The sequence below is a fragment of the Etheostoma cragini genome, chromosome 11, assembly GCF_013103735.1.
Source record: "Etheostoma cragini isolate CJK2018 chromosome 11, CSU_Ecrag_1.0, whole genome shotgun sequence".
Classification (NCBI taxonomy): Eukaryota; Metazoa; Chordata; class Actinopteri; order Perciformes; family Percidae; genus Etheostoma; species Etheostoma cragini.
Window position 1 is genome coordinate 15,991,046 of NC_048417.1, and position 17,671 is coordinate 16,008,716.

Below are 17,671 nucleotides of genomic sequence, written 5' to 3' on the forward strand. Positions count from 1 at the left end.
TCATCTAACCCGCAAAGTGGCTGGCACACATTTAAGAGACCAAAGGGTGAGAAACATTGTAGGGGAAAGCAGACCTGTTCAGTGTTTTAGTATCTACCTAATGATGTTTTCCTCAAAAAAAAAGCCCATGGTTTATTCTGACTCACAAATTTAAAAAAAACAAAATTACAGTTTTACATTTCTGCCTACAATACAACCGCTAGATTACTCCTGGGTAACAAATGTTTGTGAGAAAAGCTATTTTAGCAGCACTCAAACCTGTCAAAAGCTAGATCTATCTGAAAACACTTCGAAAAACTGTCCATCAAAAGTTTTTTTTGTTTGGACAAATCACTGACCACCTGGGGTTATTGTTAATTCTTCACATAACCGTTAAAATTCCACATGTTAAGGACAGCTGAAAAAGAAAGAATATAGACAGGAAAGGAATCTTTGCAAATACAGCTATAATATTTAACTGTATCACCACAGAGAGGGAATATACAATATATAAAGCAAAAGAGAAAACAGAATTCTGCATTGTCAGCTGCCATCTAAACCACAATAAACAAAAGCAGAAACTACTGTTTAAAAAATAGTATTTATTGCAGGGCTATTGAGTCCACCCCCTGAAGAAAATTCATTATGCAGGTTTAACTTACTAACTTGATCATCACTGTGGTTCTTCAAATTTCAAGAACTATTTGAATACCTACAAACAAGACAAAATCCTGCTTTGTAACTAATTTTCTGTTGTCTGACCCTACACAACAAATCACTGTTTAAGGTCAAACACCCAAGTAGCTCACCGAAACTGCAGAGATAGCATGTACCAGTCACCACCACAGCTGAGGCAACAGAGTGCAGTGCTTAATAGTCTCTCTCTGTAGCGCGCATATATGGCACCATTCAAAAGGGAACTTTGGTGCAGAGGCAGTTGTTATTAAAGCGATCCATGTAAATAAAAATGTTGCCAGCATAAGAATTGTACCAATACTTTGCTCCTCCTTCACAACTCTTCAAAAATGTCTGTCAGTGTTGTCAAAATGCCATAAAGAACAACTATTGTCCCAGTCGATACACTGCTGGGAAATTAAATCAGGCCAGTAAGGTTGGCAGCCATCCTGCTGCCTCCCATCGAGCCAGATGCATGAATGTGTCTCCATACTGCCAAAGAAACTACAAAAATCCTTCCAACAGGTGGATACGTATATCTGTTTGTGTTCACATGGCGTGTGTTTGTGGAAATCAGCCTCAAAGAGTGCTTGGCAATGCATGCTAGTGTGATTAACACTGTGTCACCCACAACAGACAGACGACTGTCTGACAGCTGCCCCAAGCGGCCGAGCTCATTGAGTAGTAAGCTCAAGTTGGGGGGGCCTTCACAGACATTACCCAACACACACAGTCTCCCAGAGAGTCACCATGGATGATGTATAGTCACCCACAATAATTAAAGCTGAGTCAAAGATGCAGTTTCCACGGGTCACATCATTAGCAGAAACTGACTGAAAATTGTGTTTTCATGTTTGTTTGAAAGGTGAACTTTGCTACTCGGTTTGATGTTCTGAAGCTGGTACAGTCAACTAATAAAGTCCAATTCTGTGATGTGATCACTGCCATTCACAGGTTATCTTCTGCCTATAATTACTACACTTTATTGTACTGTTACCTCAATACACTGTTGTTGAAGAATATCTGCATTAAAAAGAAAACAGGATGACATGCATTCACAAAACTTGCCTTATGACAATTCTACCAATTTAGAACAAGCAATTTGCTTTGTGATGAACTACAAACCAGACAAGCTGTGAAAAAATAGGAAGTCATAGGTGAAACTTGCAGTAAAATCTGAGGGGCCTGTATCCTCAAAAAGAACACCAATTAAAACCCTGTTTGGTTCTTTACAACATAATCATCTTCTTGTGCCTTCGGGTCCAAAATCTGTTAACTCAAGTGAGGCCTACTTGCAATGCAACCTCTCTCAAAAAATGTTGACATCAAAGGCAACAGGCCACGGCAAAGTAGCATCCCACTTCCGGAGTGGCAAAACATTTAAAAAATAAATAAATAAAAAGTACTTAAAAGGGATTAAACAGGCCAATTCCAGACAGATTCCTTACAGACTTAGTGTAGAAGAGGCAAGAGGGAAGGAGGAAGAGGAGGAGGGATCTAGGAGGAGCACATGATGGAGAGACTAAATTAGAAAACTGTGTGTTTTTGTGGTCTTGGCAATGGAGAGATCCCAAAGGAGAGCTAATGACTGTAGTGGTATCTGGCATAGGGGCCAAGTTTCCTTGACTGCTTTAAAGTTGCCTTCAGTCCATAGCCACCATGTCATGAGCAACATATGCTGAGCTATCTTGCAATTATCCCATTATCAAGGTCTTTCCTCCCACTGATTTCCATTATATGTTGCTGAGACGATTTTACAGCAACGCTGTACTTCTTCTTCTGAAGGAAATAAAATGTACAGCCTGACCTACAGGAAAGCAAGCAGCACTGTGAACAATGGGGTTGACTAAGAAAGACAATTTTCATTAATCTGCAAAATATGACAAAGTCTACTAGATATGTCCCAATACCAACTGTTAGGTATAAAATCGGGATCCATCAATCCGACTTCTTTAGTGCCGATACTGATGCCTGAGGTTAAGGTAACAGTCGTTACAAATTACTGATCCAATACCAATGTTTAATTATTGAGCTACCTCACTGTGTGGAAGTGACTGGGATCATTCTGTTGTGTGAGGCAACATCATTACAAGGTGCACCTGAATGCAGCATGGGTTTACAAGAGGCACCTGATTGCACAATGAGTTTACAATCTGCACCTGAATGTAACATGAAGTCCCATCAGAGCCCACGCACTTTTCCGTTGGTTGTTTGTTTACACAACTTACGGGCAAGGCAAACTGTTGCCACACCTGGGACTTTAGGAAAGCAGGTAAGCTACCCTGTTACCCTATGTCTGGTGGAGAGAAAACAGCAGAATATAAACATAGAATTAATTCAATAGATCAACCACATTGTCAGCGATACCTGATCCAGCTAGTATAAAACAGTGAGACAAATGTCAAACATAATACTTATGCTGATACTAATGCTGTCTCAACCAAATTAAACAAGTCCTTGACCATAATCCAATTTGGCAATGGCAGAAAGATTAAACCGCGTTCAATAACGTATAGGACAAAACTCCATTGCACCAGACATTTCATTTGAGAAGAACTTTCTTACCCAAAACCATTTGGGATAAAAAATTAAATCTTTATTTAAGCCTCACAGATGGTGCGGTGAATATTTTATGTCTAATATAGTACTTTCTTGTCTCAGAGACCATTGACTATACTTCTGTGTTAAAAATCTCCTTTCAGATCCCAGGAAGGACCTGAATTTGCAAACTCTTCATGGACAACAGAAGAGTAAACAGAGGATAGCAAGGTATGCAATTTAACACTTTCAATGCAACTTACTCTCAACTCATCAGAATCTTAATCAATATCTTTTAGGAACATAATCTAGATACATTTTAAGGAATACGTCTTATTTATTACAGGTAATTTGCCAACAATCTCACCTAAAATGACACACAATTCATTGAGCCTGACCTTAAAAAAAACCTAAGGCTGAAAATAAAGAGATTTGTGCCCTATGCAGGGACAACAGTGGGGCACAGTGACCACTGGTAGCTGTTGTATCTCTGTGACCTCTCATCTGTCATAAGCTCTCTAAACAACAGAGAGGAGTGGCCAGATTTTATTGTCCCAGCATGAGAAAAGGAGACAGAGCGGCTTTAGCTTGATGGATAGGGTCCAACTGGGAGAGTGGGGCTGGGATAAAGGAGCTGTATCCCACCATAAAACTTTGCTGCTCCCAGCATTTACGTGCACAGAAGCTCCTGTGTTTTAGTGTAAATGCATGTGTGTCTGGGCAACAGGGAGTCTATGTTATCAGAATGATCTATACACGCGAGACCGGTTGCAACAACTTGATATAAAACAATACCAGCCCACAAAACTCAATTTTCCCTTTGAACTCTGCTGGACAGCCGTCGAGGTGAGGGGAAGAGGTCTTTTCCCTGTCATTTTTGCATTGACTGTTGAGTGAAACCATCACCTCAGACAAAGGCAGAAAGAGCACACTATGAGACATGCATCTACTTTATACAGTGACTGTTTGAACCAGACTACCTGTTAAAACCAGCCCTGGGGAGGTAAATCAAGTCTCAGCTGGTAGATGCAGTATGAGCATAAATGGTCATATGCTATGTAAAGACAGATCGGTGGAGGTAGCGATTGAATGAACAAGAGACGAGTCAACAATGTCTTGCTGACTTTGTTTCACGTTTAGTCATGTTAAAACTACTACAGATTTCCAATGGAAAAGAAAATATGTTATGACACAATGGCCTAGTTGTCTCAACAGAGAATTAAAGGTATCCTGCTCTGAACTGACAGTTATAAAAGTGATAATGGTTCTATGAATTTTGGGTGATTGAAATACGCAGTGGGCTGGTGTTGGGCTACTGTAAGCCTACATAGTTCTAATTTGCTCCACACCAGCGCTAGTCAGCACCTATTGGTCCTTATTTTAAGTGTTGCATTCTGGGTCTATTGTACCGAATTTTAGGGCAAAGCTACATGTTAAACAAAATACCCAAAAACCTTTTCATAAATATACTTCGCCAAATGCTTTATTAAAGTTTCATTTGAGTTATGGTAAAAATGGCGCTTATAATTGCATTAACAAAGCCTGGGAGGAATTTTCTTTTTAAGCTGTACACCACCACCACATTTAATCAAACTACCTGCGTATTGTCTGTTTAGAGTAAAAAAAACTAACTTGACCTGTAATATTTCACTTTATTCCATATGTGCAAACATCTTTTCCAGCTTTTACTTTGGATATTTAACTATAAGTCAATCACTGAGAAATCACACCTATGCTCTTCAAATGTCACAGACTGAAGCTAAATTATTAGCCCTTAAGTCAATTGCGGCGAATGATGGTTTAGATGACAGTATGTTTACCAAGTACATTTAAGATTTAGCATGGCTTTTATGCTGTCATCTCAACTTTCTATTCAGTTTACATGAGTTGAATCACTACATAAAAGTTCTATAGTGACAAATGAATTTAAAAGTACTGAAAGCAAGATGATCAGAAGTGTACATCTGCCTCTGAAATACAGTTTTTGTCTAAGCCTTTGGGGTATGTGGTATTTGTTCCATGAAACCTATCTTGCTGTTTTTTTCTCTTGATCTTCCACATACCTGAATCCTTCTTGCTCCCCTTGCCTCCATCTCTGTTCTTCTTCAGCACTGCTTTGAACATGGCAAGATTACTGCAGGCCTCTCTGTAGGGCCCCTGCAAGAAAAAGAAACAAAAAACAATTCGGTCACTCTCAACCACGACAAGACAACAGTGGTGTCAATCGTGCAAAGCCACTGAAATTTTAAAGCAATGCAAACAGGTTAATTTCTATTTATGGGACAGAACAAAGGACATTTCCTCTATTCACCTGCTAATGAGAAAACTATTCTTCAAACAACTCCATAAGTAATTTTTTTTTTTTTTTACCAAGAACTAACCAAACAATACAAAATGTGTCCTATAAACCTAACAAATGGAAAAACAGTGTACATCCGCATTTCATACTGCTTAGCTGGCACCCGCCTGGGAGTTTTCCCACAGCACTCCCAATCCTGCAGGTCATCAGTGGAGGAGCGAATGGAAAGAATGCTCTAATATTTAAAGAGAAAAAGACAAGTTCTGCTATCTTGTTATGTAGGAAAACACTCTGTCAAATGCCCTGAATTCCACATGTAATTGATGCTATGTGACTTGACTTGGGTGTTTGCAACTGCTTTCTATGGTCAATCCCAAACTAGTCTGCATTTTGAATCCTTAGGGCTGAACGGTATAACATGAACTCAAGGTCCAGCCTGGATAGGCCTGGATGTGCTTGTTTACTTTGGAATTATTTATAGTCTTATGTAGTTGTACAATGGTAAAAACATGCTTAACTAAACACTGCGGCAGTTAAGACAGTTAATTGTGTGGGATATTTGGTTTCTAACCCTCTAAAACATTATAGGTTGCTACCCTACTGTATTAATAGCAACAGAGCAATCTATCCAATGAAAAGAATGTTTTCAACCAAATAAGGGTATGCCTTTTGCAAACAAAACACACAGTCCTTACTTGTCCAGTTCTCAACCCCAGTAGCCAGGCATTTAATATCTAGGTCCTCTTACTGCTGCTGGGTCAGAGGCTATTGATCGGCACTTTTCACTTTTTCAAACAATGTGACTGAATCCGTTATTAGGAGGTGTAGGGGGCAAATCGCTGAGAAACCTCTGTACCTCAACTCAGCACTGACTGTTCCAAAAATTTACTTTTCATGAGGTTTCATTTCACCGAGCCAAAATCAAGATTATGAATGCAGTTTCAAGGCGGCATATGAATACTGTACAGGTGTTTTATTCCAAAGGATCCAGGGAAAACACACACAAAGCAAGCCCATCACACTCTTCATCCCTTCTCCATTTCTTTTACCCCAAACCTTCTGGAACTTATCCACTTGGTTATTTTCAATTTCTAGGCTCTGTTGAATTTTCAAATAATATAGCATCAATGCACTTTACTGATAAAACAGATTTCATTTAAAGCTGCCAAACGATTTAATACCCCACCTCTGTCTCTTTATCATATGAACTAAATGAAATGTGTCTCATAAACATTCCTTCATATTTCAACACTACTGCACTATTCTTTGCTGCTTTGAAAAAAGAGAAATATTTTGTGACATGAACTAAACAATAGTTATGTATGTCTGGTGTGGTATGATTATATATTACATGTTGATGTAATATCAAGTACAGAGCAGCACTTCTGGAACTGGATTCAGTGAATGCTCAAAAATGCACAGCTGTCTAAACAAAGACAGTCAGGTAAACGCCAGGTGTGATGCATGTAGTACAGTGAGAAACAGATCTGAGAACTATGCCTATCTGTACAGAATGGTGTAGTTCAGAATAGTAAAGTACAGCATAGTATAGCATAGCATAGTGTCAGTGAACCGCTGACTGCTGTGTGGGAGCTGGCTGCTCATCTCCACAGTAACAATAAACATCACCCAGGTTAACCCAAAGGAAATGAGAAACGCCCTCTTGAAACTCCAAAAGCCAACATGACAAATTCCTTCCATCCCCTCCACCCCCACCACAGCTACCAGACACACACAGCCAGTACCCACAGTGAGAATGAGACACCACCTTTTCAGACATCATCAACAGTCATTACTTTTTATCCTGAAGTGTGCCTCATTCATTATTATTATTTTTTATTAGAAGGTGGGTTGGAATTAAGCCCTCTACATTACTCGAAAGAAAGCCAAACGTGTATTAGGACAGTGTTGTTGCCAAAAACTGATTTAATAATAACATAGTGATTATAACATATATTGTAAATAAACCAAGTGTCTTGTGCTTGCTGGGAAGCACGACATAGAACCAGTGCTACATCCAATAACAATACTTTTCCCCACAAGACACTGACACATGCTTGCCAAGTGAACAGACAACTATGACACTAGGTTGCAATAGCCACAGATGGTCAGGGATCAAGATGATAATTGTATTGTACTGACTCCTACAATGTCTGGTAGAGGTGGACTATCAATTTCTTTTTTAAATAAAAATATTGTTGTTATTGCACCTCTACCAAGAAGTGAAGTGAACCAAGTATTGGAGAGACAATACAATTGATAATATGTTACTGGCTTTTTGCACTAATTAAACAAAAATATAACCAATATTTGCAGGTATAACTAAGGTTTTGAAGGTGTTGCTTTCTAAATAAGCAATGTTACCAACTCTGTGTATACAGTATGTTGGGAAAAACTAAACTCCCAGGCCCCCTGAACCACCAAATGTGTGCTATGCAGTTTTAGCTCTGCAAGCCCATTGGGAAAATTGGGGCAGCATTCAAACCATATCTAAGTTATAATTGTCTTACAGTTAAAGATCCTCTGTTGCAGCTAACACTAGTCACATAAGCTGGTGTTTTTTATACGATACATTAATACGATGCTGCAGTGCTGACAATTTACTAACATTTTACAAATATTAATTATAGCTATACCATGAAATCCCTCTCTCCATTTCTGCATGTGTAGGTCCTGAGCATTTGTGTGTATTTCAGGCCTGTGTGTAGTCATTACTAACAAACCGGAGTGTAAATGGTAATTTCCCCACTATACAGTAGGCATTTAAATAACATTATCTTCATCAAGTCTTTTGTATTCATGAATACGTTTTTTGAAACAGGTGTGAGGACAATGTGTGGAGTTTGCCTAAGCCTTTGGCTGGAGGTATATTTAAAGAAATTTGATGGATCCTACAATAGCAAAGACACCACAACCAACATCAAATGGCAGCTAGGCTGCTGAAGCTGTGGTAGGGATATAACTGACCTTTGAAAAAAAGTCTCCTCTGAGAAGTCATGGACTGCATGGTAAGCAGCAAGACTGGCATCAAGATTCCTCAAGCCCTCAAAGTAAGGTCTATCCCTGTGCTTTTACACTGTGTTTGGATATCAGCATCAAAGCATGCCCCCTCAGAAGGGGCCTCTCAATATTAAATCAGAGCAGTGAAAGTCCCACAGTATGGCTCACAGGTCTTTGTGGACACACATACAGGCCAAATGGTCAAAATACACTCAATATTCACATTTGTTCTGTTCAAGACACTCCAAGATCAAACATAAACGGCAGAGAAACAGCACAGCATTCTGCTTAGGGTACTGCCTCTCTGTTTATGTCAAGAAACCGACAACCTAGTCAATCAAATGTCCTCCCCAGGCTTCAAAATGCCCTAAGCAACTGAAGAAACACAGCATAGCCCTTATTTGGGCAAACACATGCATGATTAGGGTTGCTTCCTCACAGCTGGCATTTTCTACCAGGCATATGTCAACTCTATGACCTTCACATGTGGATGTTTGTTACCTGGAACAGCTCAAGGCAACAATAAAAAGGACTCTGGTCTATTGCACAATGAAGGGGTTTCCTTTCACAGAAGAGAAATTGGAAATCAGGATGGTAAACGGGGACTTTGGGTTATCAACGTGTATGTTTTCCAGGTCCTTTTTGACTTGATAGAGTTCAGTTCCATACATGTTATAAGAAAGAAAAGGTCCTCACCTGCACAATGACGATGTGACATGTGGTTAATGGAGCCATCTAGATTTACCACAGTGATCTGAGAAGACAGCTATAGATAGAACGGAAATAGAATTGTTCGACCCCATCGCCTCTGGCAGGGAAGCATCTCACATACATTGGCAGTTGGTGAGTTAAAACCTGCTTTGTCCTCTGTTAGGTGGCACACAATAGAGAGCACCTTAAGCTCAGATCAACTTGACCACTCTTCCAGGATTGCAGCAAACAGATATTTTCCACTCTGTGAAACGCCCTGCCAGCTCTCTTCCTCAACAAATTCTACATGAATGATCACTCACAGATTTCTGCACAGTTGTCATAGAAACATGGACATTTTCCACCATCGGCTGACCCTCTAATTGGTTGTTCAAACACGTCCTCAAAGTGATCAAATTTTTTTTTTTAATTGCTCCTCTGAACTTCATAATTATCTATTCTTTTGTTGTCCATTCACTGAGGGCAGGAAACCGGCCCGGCCTGGACGGTGAGTTCAAGTGGTCCATAAACAATGGGAAGTTAACCAACAAACCCTTGAAAGAGGAAGTGTGGGGAGTAGGTATGGAGGACAGCGCAGTCTCAGTGCCGGCCATTGTAAGCAAAGATTGTTATTCACATTCACATGAGTGGAAGGGAAATAACAAAAGAACAGACATTTTTATGTAACTAGTCTACCGGTTTAAATTGCTTTCAGCACAGACCCCCCCCCCCCCTTACAGCCTATGAGAAGCAGGTATTCATCTTATGAGCAGAAAATGGAAATGTCATGGAATGCCAACAGCTGACCTTAAAGAGTAAAGAGAATTTTTAACTTGTTAATATAATACTACACACCCAGCTTGTATCGTTTGACAGGCTAACAGTTGAAACCCAGCAACAGATCATACAGGCATGTCTACTTGCAAAACATTCAAATTACATTTACTCTGTTAGTTTTGACTTTACCCAAAAAGCTTTAAGATACGTTCAACTTAAACATGAGGTATGACTAAATGTACCTGGTGCAACAGTACATACTACACACTACTACAAAAGGTGTAGCATATCTAGGGTAATTAAATGCCAGGGATCTATCCAGAACCTCAGGGTATGATGTGGGTAGCGTGATTGCAAAAATCTACCACCAAATCAGCATATTGTGTATGTTGGCAGCCAAAATATACACAATAATATGCATATAAAACTGCAATTTTAAAAGTGAAATGAATTAGTGTAATGCATCGTTTCATTAAAGAATTAAGCAAAATTAAAAGACGTCTGACCAAAACAGCACCTTGATGCTTACGTTTTCAAAGTAGGAGATAACAGAGCGTCAAGGAGGCAAGGAAGCTTATTTTTGCAATAATCCAAAATTAGCTCTGTGGCAAACACAAGGTAATGATACTTGCACATTTTGTTCAGGAATATAATCTTCCACAATGATCACCACAATTTTAGTGTTTTGGTTTTTACAGTTTCGAATTGGGTATTGAGAATTATAGAATTTCAATGGTATTGGTTTCAACTACTATAATTCTGGTATTGTGACATTACTTGTCCAGTCACTGACATGGGATGATCCAGAGTTCTAGCTTGGGGCAAAGCCAGCTAGTTTCTTTATGAGGAGAAGTAGCAACATGGCTCAGCATGAAATTAAAAACGATAACAAGTCTGAACTGCTCATTAGACTGTCATGGGAAAACCACTCATTTTGAAAAGACTGATTTGTCCTCTGAGGCCACTTGTCCTTGACCTTTTCTAATATAACTAATGAATAAATCCAAACAGAACCCTGCATGCTGCCGCAGTAGTGACTGTGTCTTTTTCTCCCAACAGTGTTGCTCTAGAAGTGTCAAGGCATGTTTTAGAGGGCAACCTTTGCTCAGAATTCACAGTTTAACCACAGGCTAAACTAAACTAAAGCTGAATGTAAAATGTTAGAAAAAGACATCGCACATCCTCACCGGATTAAAACTAAGCCAGCCACAGCTTTACATATGACCAACATTGATTTAGCATTGACAGATCGGAGTTTGACATTGATTTATTGAGTTAACAGTGCAGTGGGTCTCCTAAGCTTTCCCATCCCAGTTTCTCCAGTCTGAGCCTTTTTTTTTCTCTCATTGTTTTAGTATTCCTCTACAACAATTAACACTCCTTACATCACATCATCAGCCAGCACCATATATTTAACTGCATGCTGAGTGACAACAAACATCTAATCACATTTACAGCTATTACCCTCCTGCTATCCTTGTTGATTACAGTATCACTCTATAACTGATTTGCAATAGAAATTGAGTGTAAATGAATATTTGGAGTAAAAAATAAATAAAGTTGTACCAATATTCTTTAAATTTAATTTGACATTTGCCTCCCAAGAAGCCTGGTGTTTGATTAATGGTAAAACATTAACAGTAGTGTTTAAAGTCTACAGGAAGTTCACGCAAGCACAGAGTTTCTCCTCTTGCTAAGACTTGTCAGAGGGTCACATATAATGACTGTAATATTGAAGTACCCCTTGAGGATCAACAAAGTATTCTGAATCTTACTGTGAATTCAACAGGACGTCAGACCAAGAAGCACTTTATAGATAAGATGCCACATTCACTTGTTAATTTTGGAATGCAGGTTTATTCTTAGCCTGTCTCACTTTATCTGTGAGTGAACTACTTATGATATTGTTAGACATTTTCCTGGGAGTAAGAACATGTCAGTAACCAGAACTACTAGTTTGTCTTATGACAACAACTTCTACCACTACTACTGTACGAGCCTCCCAGTCTACTTGCCATAGAGATGCCTTTATCCAGCTGTCCCATTTATGCAGCTATTGGAGACCGTACACTCTCCTTTCCGACACATTGGAAATAACACTAATTCTGCTTTACCAGTCTGCCTATGTCAACTAAATTCTCTCTCTCTCTACAAAAATGTAAATCAGTAACAGCTGTTACTACAAAACACTTCCAAACACACACGTGCTGCTTCAGATACACACATGCAAGCATGAGCGCACATAAGCACGTGCATGAACCTAAAACTGCATACACACGCTTGCTCACCTGGACTTTCAACTCATACTTCGGAATGTATGGAGCTTTTGGTGTAGGGAATGAATTATTGGTATGTAATTCAGCAGATGTGTCGTACTCGGAGACTTGCCAACCCCATCACTGAAACACAAAAGCAACTCAATATGCACTGCTGTCATTGCGTAATGTTTTAATAGATGACCTGAGGGGAATATAAATGGTAATGCCAGGCATTTTCTATAGAATGTATTAAGAGCCTTTAAGAAACATGAGCTTATTAAATTACATAATATCACTTTGCCAGTAGGCTTGTGTATAATCTTTCATCCCGACGCAGAGAATGCATCATGATTTCTTTGCCTGGTAAATATCTATAGGCATTTCATATCTTTGGAATTTTTTTATGAGTCTTCTTTGAGACTGCTAATTAAGAGTACATAGAAAGTTGAGTATTACACTACCTTTGCAGTGTTAGCCATGTTGGGTTTTTATGATCACTTCTGCAACCTCAATGTGGAATATTGTCTCCTCTAAAGTATGATATTTATCACAAAACAGTGCATGACAACTCTTTATTCAAGTTAAGAAGCTCAGGTGCTGTCTGTCAGTTGGGTCACTGGCTCCAATACCTTTCCCTCCTCAGTCATAACAATGAAACTCTGATGCCAGCATCTGTTACTGGCCAACTGGCTGGAGACCATGGGAACCAGGCTCTGTAGAGACTGGGAGGCAGACTGTTGTGGCACTTCCAGTAAGATGAGTGCTCTGTAGTGCAGACATCTCATAACCCTGCAGTAGGTAGACAATTGGTGTAGCTCTAGCCGTGGCATAGAGGCATGCAAATCCACTGTATGGCTTCCATAATCAGCGTAAAATTGCCTAAAATGATGTTGGAAAGTTAATACCGACTATCTCCAGATTAACTGGGAGTCAGCATGATTGTCAGCAACAAAGCCTTTTCCACCTGTTGAGTTTAAATTGTAAAATCAACACTGTACAGTGGAATTGCCCTTGAAGCTAGATTGTAACTTGGCACTGGTAATAGCTAATGTTAAAGCAGATAGAACGCCAAGAGGTTATGAAGACTTTATGACACTTTTTTTGAAAGAACACTGAATCGATGACTTCATGCATTCTCAAAGATCAGAGCTGCATCTTGACATTTACAAGCAATTTATCTGAAGGGGAAAACAGAGCTTTGATTTTAAGGCACCTGGCTGAGTTACAAGGGGATTATAAAATATGCTGAAAACAGCAATAGTCATATACAGCCAGTGGTCAAACTTCAAAGACTCAATCTATGTGGGCGAACAAGATTACAGTCCTGTAGACTTAAACCTACTACTATATCTGGGTTGGGTTCTGGTTTGAAAACCACTGCATCCAATCACAAAATGCAGACTAACATTAGCATCAAACAAGACCACACAGTTATAAGAAAATGAATGAACCTTGTAGTAAAACATCTGCATCCTACTGAGCAGGGTGCTACTCCACAATAAGTATTACATATCTTCAAACCCTATTGGATGTCTGTTCATCTTTAGAGAGGTTAACACATACAGTAACAAGCAATTTAGGCTGTTCTGCAGTGACATGTTTTGTCACTGTTCTGAGGCTGCAGCAAATGATTATTATTATCATTATCAATTAATCTGTAGAATGTGTTTAAGTTATTTTAACCAATCAAGCAATCGCATTAACGAATCAATCCATTGTTTAATCTACAAAATGTTAGAAAAATAATAAGCACTAGGTTTCCCGAGTAAAGGGTGACGTCTTCTATTATTTGGAAACTGTTTTAATTTGTACTTTTACATTATCCTATTTTTTACAATCACCATAAAACTGTTTATTTACATGTGTACGTATGTAGTATGTATGCATATGTATGTATGTATGTATGTATGTATGTGGATATCTAACCACGTTTAATATACAAACTAGTCAAATGTTTATGTTTAACTTGTTCAGCTTTGTGGTCCTTGTTTTTAGCTTATGTCTATTCCTGTTTATGTACTTTGAGAACAAAAAGCCGGAGTCAAATGCATGTGTTCAAATTGGCCATTTTAGCAGATTCTGATTCGGATAAATTAGAAGTTTTTAATGCCAGGACAACATGCACGTATGCAAGAAATAAATGTACGTAGCAAATAAAAGACAAAACTCCAACGGTAAACTTGCTGGGTTAACTAATCCACTAACGCTACAGTTTCACCGTGACGTGTGTCCCGTTAGCTCCAGTTCACAGCAAACCAAACGGAAACGTTAGCTACCTGTAGGAAATGTTTGATTTAAGCTAACATAGCAACTGAGCGTGGTGTTCAATTAGCTAGCATGATTAACGGTAATATTTTACGTAAGTAACGTAACCGACACACAAAAACAACGACCAAATAGGCTAAAAATACCCTGAATAAATAAAAACCCACTGCTGTCATTCCCGTTGGTTTTGACGGAAGCTCAATGGGCATGTCCCGACATTCCTCCCACCAAACTGCCACTAAAACTCCTGACAGGCACAACTTATCTCTACTTTGTGAGCCGGTTAACCGACTCCTCCAGGTTATTACCATCGACACAGCCAACGTGTGAATATTTCCTAAAGTCTTACCTTATAAATGTCATAGACATGAAAGTACCAAAAAAAAGTTTTCCCAGTCTTCCAGCGTATCTCCAAACGAACTCAATCCCCACTTGATCCACCAAGGTAGGCTACGGGACGCTCCTCCTCCTCCCCATGAGGTCATCTAGGGAAGGCACATCCACAGAGGGCAGGCAATCTAGACAAGCTACCCCCCTCCTTCTTCCTCCTTTTTTCCTCTTCCACCTCCTTTCTCTGTGAATGCCTCATGGACACGACAGAGATGCAAGACACATGTATTAGGACAACTAGCCAAGCTGCAGGCTTGCAATTTAAGGGTTTGGTTCTGAGACATATCCAGAAATACAGAAATCCTTAAAATCATCCCAAGTGAAAGTCTCTATAATAGTTTATTCTATTGGATTGTCCATATTTTATTTATTTAAATTAGCTGGTCATTATTAATTATGTAGTTTTGTTTAAATGGTTCAGTTCCTTCCTACTGATTAACTGAACACAACTTTCACAATCCTTTGTCTCAATTTTGCCTCTAATAAGCAGCAGTTGTTTTTAATTCAGAAAACTTTCTAGGAAATTAGAAGGGTATTACAAATGATAAAATAAAAGTGTTGGATGCTGAAAAAATAAAACTATGAGATTTTGTTTTATTTCCCAAATTAAAAGTCTAAATATTGTTCAAAGCCTTTGCTACGCTGCCAGGAATGCATTTCTGGTAGAGAATCACTGAAGTTTTTATTCGTTATTTATTTTGTTTGTCAAATTAAATATGCTGAGCCTAGACATACTGAATAACACTGAGGAATCCCAGCTTTCAAGCCACATTTAAGCGTAGATTTTCTGTTTATCACATTGTTATTAAAAAGGCAAAGTCCTCAATTTTGATTGGCTAAATAACACTGAAGTTGGAAACTCACAGTAGTTTTGGTCTTTATTTAGTGCAACTTTATAATGCACCAGTAGGCTTCATGTCAGAGTAGAGGTGTCAGGATTAGTGTCAGGATTAGTTCATCAACCGTAGAACTTTTTTACTCCATTTATTAATCGTATACCTATTCTTATTTGCTACTCACACACAAGAGATAAATAAGCTTATAAAACACGGCGCATTGCTACATTAAACTATTCAAGGGTATAGTAAGTCACGTGGTACCACCTAAATGGCTACAACATGAAAAGTGCTGCTTTACATTAAAGATGTATCACTCTGAATGGGGCCAGTCTTTATAACAAGCACTTCTGCTATAATACATGTAGCTGCTAATACTTACATACTTGAACATTGTGTGACATTTTTTATTTTGTCTGCTGTGTACGTTGTGTGTGCCTCCCCTCTCTTCCAGATGTACACTTGTGTTCACTCAGCTCCCTGGATAAAGGAGTAGACCCCGCCACTTCCCTCTCTAGTCTCCCATACCTTTGTTGTACTTGCTGGAAGCAGGTTGTGCTTACCAGATCATGTGTTTGAAATGTGTCTCTTGTTCTTGGATTTTGTAATTGAGTCTTTGCTATGTCGTTTACTTGAAGCATTATTGCACCTTTTCTGTTTGTATTATTAATAAATTACTGATAATTTGTAACAAGCGCCTCCCATCCTACCTTTAGTTATTCTAACATCAATGGTTACTCTCTGGTTCATAGGGTCGTAACAATAGCCCCAATACAATTTTGAACGTGACACTTGTAATGGATTATTTTGATTACATTGTGTTCTTCAGTAAAGAATGTGAGCACTAAATTGGGTTCACTTTAAATAGCCAATTGATACCAACATCTAAAATTACCAGTTGTCCCTCTGATAGCAATCTTATCAAGTATACTCTGTAACTTCCTGTTAATCACAAAAGGATGGGTTGAAACATGAGTCAAAGCTTTTATGTAAAAGCCTAGTTGAGTTAGGTTTGTATATTAGTGGCTGTTAAAAGCAGGATGTCATTCAGTAGCTTTGTGTGTAGCCTAATGCTGAGTCTACTTTATGAGTCTACTGTGTAGGAGTCATATAATACATGTCAGCATAACTTCATTTATATGTTATTTCTTTTGAGAGGCTAAAATGTTTCCACCATGCAGGGATATACAACAGTATCTAATGCATTTATAATTAGGAATCAACCAAATCTGGTTTTTGAAGGCAGATTATTGGTAATGAAACCGATTTGCAGTTACAGTGAAAATTAAAAAATTAAGAAAAAGTCCATATAAGATTTTGAAATATTACAAACTCCAACACAAAACTTTGTTTAAATGCTTTAAGCAATTATTTAATAAAAGAGAAACTTAAAACACAGTAAAAGATAGTCAGATAGCATTGTGGGCGGAACATTAAGTCAGACTCAGTGGTGAGTGAAGCACAGGGACAGACCATAGACCGTTAGTCTATGGGACAGACACAGAGCTGTAGAGCAGTTTTTAATTCATCAACTTTGATAATGAGTCTGTCCCTCTTTATAATCATGCAAAAGTGCAAATTAATGTTTACTGGTAAGGATTTCTAGACTGTTGGACCCACCCAGTCTCGAGTGAAGCTCACAGCACACCTTAGTCTATGGTGACCTCATGAGGTGACAATATTGTATGCAGCTTGTCTCACCAGATGTGTTTAACAGAAGTGTGATTTCATAAAATCATTGTTTTCCCTAGTGTCATTTAGCAATTTTTTGTAAACTAGAGTGTACTGTAGTGATAGGAGTACATATTTTCAGTCATCCCACTCCTGTGTGTGAGGCGGTTGGTGTGGAATGTTTTCTCAGCAGTGTGGTGGGCGTTACAGGGTCAGCGAGGCTCTTTAGACGGCAGGAGAATGGGCGGACACGGGCCGTTTACAACTAATACCATTAATGTTCCAGTCTCTGC

General features: G+C 38.8%; 1 protein-coding gene across 7 annotated transcripts in view; it reads right to left on the bottom strand.

The window, feature by feature from the left end:
- The window catches only part of tanc1b (tetratricopeptide repeat, ankyrin repeat and coiled-coil containing 1b), a 91,923-nt gene extending 76,843 nt beyond the window's left edge, over positions 1–15,080 (bottom strand). For 6 of the 7 annotated variants that reach the window (XM_034886482.1, XM_034886481.1, XM_034886480.1 and 3 more), the window contains exons 1-2: positions 14,831–15,080; positions 5,256–5,349 (exon numbers count right to left, since the gene is read on the bottom strand). In XM_034886482.1, the coding sequence (XP_034742373.1) occupies positions 5,256–5,316 (61 nt within the window). In that variant the 5' untranslated portion in view covers positions 5,317–5,349; positions 14,831–15,080. Of the gene's footprint in view, positions 1–5,255; positions 5,350–5,601; positions 5,615–14,830 lie in introns of those variants that run through there. The other variant, XM_034886475.1, reaches the window with a different exon arrangement.
- Between the last annotated feature and the right edge of the window lie 2,591 nt (positions 15,081–17,671).